This window comes from Orbicella faveolata, unplaced genomic scaffold (assembly GCF_042242905.1).
Source record: "Orbicella faveolata isolate gen_17 unplaced genomic scaffold, um_ofav_v1 contig_35, whole genome shotgun sequence".
In the NCBI taxonomy this organism is placed as follows: Eukaryota; Metazoa; Cnidaria; class Anthozoa; order Scleractinia; family Merulinidae; genus Orbicella; species Orbicella faveolata.
Window position 1 is genome coordinate 18,012,768 of NW_028301564.1, and position 3,790 is coordinate 18,016,557.

Consider the following 3,790-nt stretch of genomic DNA (forward strand, 5'->3'; position numbering starts at 1 on the left):
CATATAAAATCCAATATGGTTTTATCAACCCTTTTGCTGAAATTTTCAGGTAATGATAAAACTGAAGCATAGTATAATAGTTTAGACAACCCAAGTGACTTGACAATGTTGATTTTCCCAAGCAGAGTCAGTTTCCTCCTTTTCCAGGAGTTAAGGATTTTTTCCAAATCTTCTAGTTTGTTATCAAAATTAAGACTTTCACATTTGCTTCTATCGTTGGAGAAGTGGATACCTAAAGCATACACAGAATTTTCTGGCCAGCGAAACTCGAATGGTGTGTCTTTCCTTGTTGCCCAGCAGCCCAGCCACATGGCCTCTGTTTTTGATTTATTCAGTTGTAAGCCTGAGCAGCCTCTGAAATTTTCTGTCTCAAGTAACGTCTGTACTGAATCTAGATCTCTGAGAAGAAGAGTAGTGTCATTTTTTTATTTTTTTTTAACAACTTTATTATCTGCATATAAGGTATTTTGTACTTTTGCTAATCTATTCGCTATTACTTTTGTAGCAATTTTATAGTCCAGATTTAGCAAAGTAACTGGCCGTAAGTTGTTAAGGACACCGGTGGGTTTGTCTTTCTTTGGTAGAAGAGTGATGATGCCTCTTTTCTGACAAATCGACAGTTCTCCTTTGTCAAAGGCGTTGTTGATACTTTATACGACACCATCACCAATTTCATCCCAGAATTGTTTATAAAATTCAGAAGTCTGAGCCCGGAGATTTACCTATTCCCATTTCATTTAAAGCTTTTTTGCACTCTTCCTTAGTTATTTTTCCTTCGCAAATATTCGCGTTCTCATCGCTTAATGGTTTGATGAGCTCGTTTTCAAAGAAGGTGTTGCTCTCCGGTGTTTCTATGTTGATGTTACTCGATTCATATAAAGCTCTGTAAAAATTGTCGTCTTCTCCTTGAATGATCTCCTGATCTTCGGTTTCCGTTTCATGTTTTAATTTCATTTTGATGATGTTTTCCTTCTCGCCTTTTTTTTTTTCTAAGTTTAGAAAATATCTGGTGTTCTTCTCACCGTATTCCACCCATCTTGCTTTGCTTCTCAAGATAGCACCCTTTCCTTTTTAGTCTGTTATTCGTTTGAGACGCATTTGTGTGCTCTGTATCTTTGTTCTTAAAAGTGGATTATTTTTACCTTGTGCAGACTGGGCCAATACCTCATTCAGCTGCTCTTGCAACTTTTTTCCTCATTCCACTTCTTTTTAGCTTTCCTTTGGCGTAAGCGATAGTGAAGCCTCGCACTTCCATTTTCATTAAGTCCCATCTAAGTCCTTTGTCGTCTAAATATAAGTATTTATTTCTGTCGTTTTCAACGTTTACTTTGAGTTCAATAATGTACTCTTCATCCTCTAGTACTGATGAGTGAAATTTCCAAAATCCCTGCCCAGCCTTTTTTTGTCGAGAGAGTCTGACTGAATAAATAGTTCGACCGCACAGTGATCAGAGCCTGGTGCGTGGACAATACTGCACTCTTTGGCGAGGTTAGCAAGGTTTTGAGATGCTCAAAAGTAGTCCAACCTGCATTGGACTTCATATGCTTTGTCTCTCCAGGTAAATTTTTTTTTTAAGGGTTCATTTCACGCCAAACGTCTTGCAAAGAGTATAGATCGGACAATTGGGAAATTTTGTCACTAACACGCTTTTTATTTTCTACAGGTTTCCCTCCTATTTTGTCCAACTCGGTGAGAGGGCAGTTGAAATCACCGCCAATTATAATGTTTTCGTCCGCGTAATTTGAGAGCTTATTCACAACGTTTTCGAAAAATTGGACCTGTTGAGAAATGTCGTTTGGGGGGTAAAGGTTCATTAGCACTAAGTTTGCGCCATTCATTTTTGTATCAATAACAATTAATCTTCCATGGTTGTCTTTCTCAAATTTTATCACATCGATGTCATATTTTGGGTTCGGTAAAATCATGACACCTTTGCTGTGTTTTGTTCCAGGACTACAGAAAATCTTTCCACCCCACTCTGCTACCCACAAAGCTTTTGATGAATAACAAATAGTAACAGAAGAATATTTCGACTAACTAAACAGAGAATTAAGGTCCATTTTGACCTGACCATGCTAAATCTCTCTCAAAGAAAAAAGAAGAGAGAGCAGTTTACTGAGACAATGACTTTCCTCCCCCCCTCCCCAAAAAAAAACATTCCTGAGAAATTAATATTCGCGTTGCGTTTTATAGAGCAACCTCAATTGCCTTGTCCGCTTCAAAGGTACTAACCTCAAGTATAGTTAAGATAAGCTTACTCTAATAGTTCTTTGGGTATATTCTTACTTGTATAGCTCGCACTTCCAATTTTCAGAGTTCTTCCGATAACCTTCGCTTGTGTGCCGCTTGCTTGGGCTTTCAGCATCGGCTTGATGAGAACGGCTCTCTCATCTTGGATTTCACTCGGGTAATCCAAGGTTATGTGTGCATCTGGGAAGTGAATAGATTCTTGTAATAGATTCCTCTTTCGAAAGACAACCTCCTTGTCTTCCCTGCACACGAATCTGACAATGATCGGTCTAGGTCTACCTTGAATGGATTTTCCCATCCTGTGTACAGCATGACAACGCATTTGACTTGTTTCTATGTCCATTTCTTTGGTCATGATGTCGAAGATCAGCTCTCTGCAGTTCTCGCTTGGGCGTTCAGGAACGTTCCTGAATATTAAGTTTTCTTTTCCCGAGTACTCTTCCAGATGTAAAACCCTTTCTTTTTCCTTCTTTAATTCTGCTCGTAGCGTAACAATTTCTTTTACCTGAGAGGCCAGCGACAGCGACAACGACTTGTTGCTCTCCTGAAGAGATTCGATCTTGGACGAAGACATTTGTGCGGCCATTTCTAATTCAGACACAGTGTTTCTCAACACTTGGACTTCGGCCTTTAAATCCTGCTTGAAAATTTCCATTTCTTCTCTAAGCTTCTTGAAGTTGTTGTCCATCGTTTCTCCCAGGGAGCTAAGAGTATCCATGATAGCATTTAGAGTTATTGGCGAAAGAGTGATGTCGTCTGATGTATCCATGTTCGTACCATTTACACGTGGAAGCTTCGCGTTGACTGCTTGTGGAGCTTTAGGGCTGGTGGATCTCTTTTTTTCTCTTTTTGTTCCCCATGTACCATGTTAACTGTCTACGCTAACCGAGAAACAAGTAACGCTTCGAGCCAAAAACTGTTTCAAGAGGAGGGAAATACGGGCTAAGGACGGAGCTCTAAAAAGTGCGTCCGTCCGCGATGCCGGTCACGTCACGTCACATCAAGGTCACGTTTGGAGTTCTTGATGCGGGTTTTCAACGCCAAGAAGTAGGTTTTCACGTAAGTGATTTACCTGAATATTTTTAATCCTGAATTTCTGTTTATGCCACGTGCTCAGTAAGAAAATCAGCAAACCAGTCTTTTAAGTAAAAGTTTAGATTAAATTTTTAGCCAATGAGTGAAAACAGATCTTTTTGTTGCCATTTGAAAGTCAAAAACTGCTTTTGTCTGGAAATTCAATATGGCGGCCTCTTCAAGTGAAATAATTCGACCTTGTTTTCGCAAATAAACCGATAGAGGTCAAAAACGTCTAACGCCAAACATCTAACCTGAAACTGCGATTGCTACGGGCAAGATGGCGGTGCAGACGTGTCCGTAAGAGCTCCGCACCTGTTAGCTAATTACAAGCTAAAGGTTCCCCGTCTATGGATAAAATTGCCCTCCGCAAAAAGAAAACTATTACTCTAAAGCGTACATCAACACAACGTAGTGATTTTAGTGGTTCTGAATCAAGTTCTCCGTCGGATAAGCGACTACGGAA

At 39.7% G+C, this 3,790-nt stretch overlaps 1 protein-coding gene across 1 annotated transcript; it reads right to left on the reverse strand.

Annotated features, from left to right (window-relative positions):
- Positions 1 to 420: 420 nt before the first annotated feature.
- On the reverse strand, positions 421 to 3,445 carry LOC149103581 (uncharacterized). The gene has a single exon (XM_089274358.1). The coding sequence runs from the start codon at positions 3,017 to 3,019 to the stop codon at positions 2,255 to 2,257; it is 765 nt and encodes a 254-aa protein (XP_089130484.1). The 5' UTR covers positions 3,020 to 3,445; the 3' UTR covers positions 421 to 2,254.
- Positions 3,446 to 3,790: the final 345 nt, after the last annotated feature.

Coding starts and splice junctions, on each gene's coding strand:
- LOC149103581 (XM_089274358.1), bottom strand. CDS start 3,019: ATGGATACATCAGACGACATCACTCTTTCGCCAATAACTCTAAATGCT.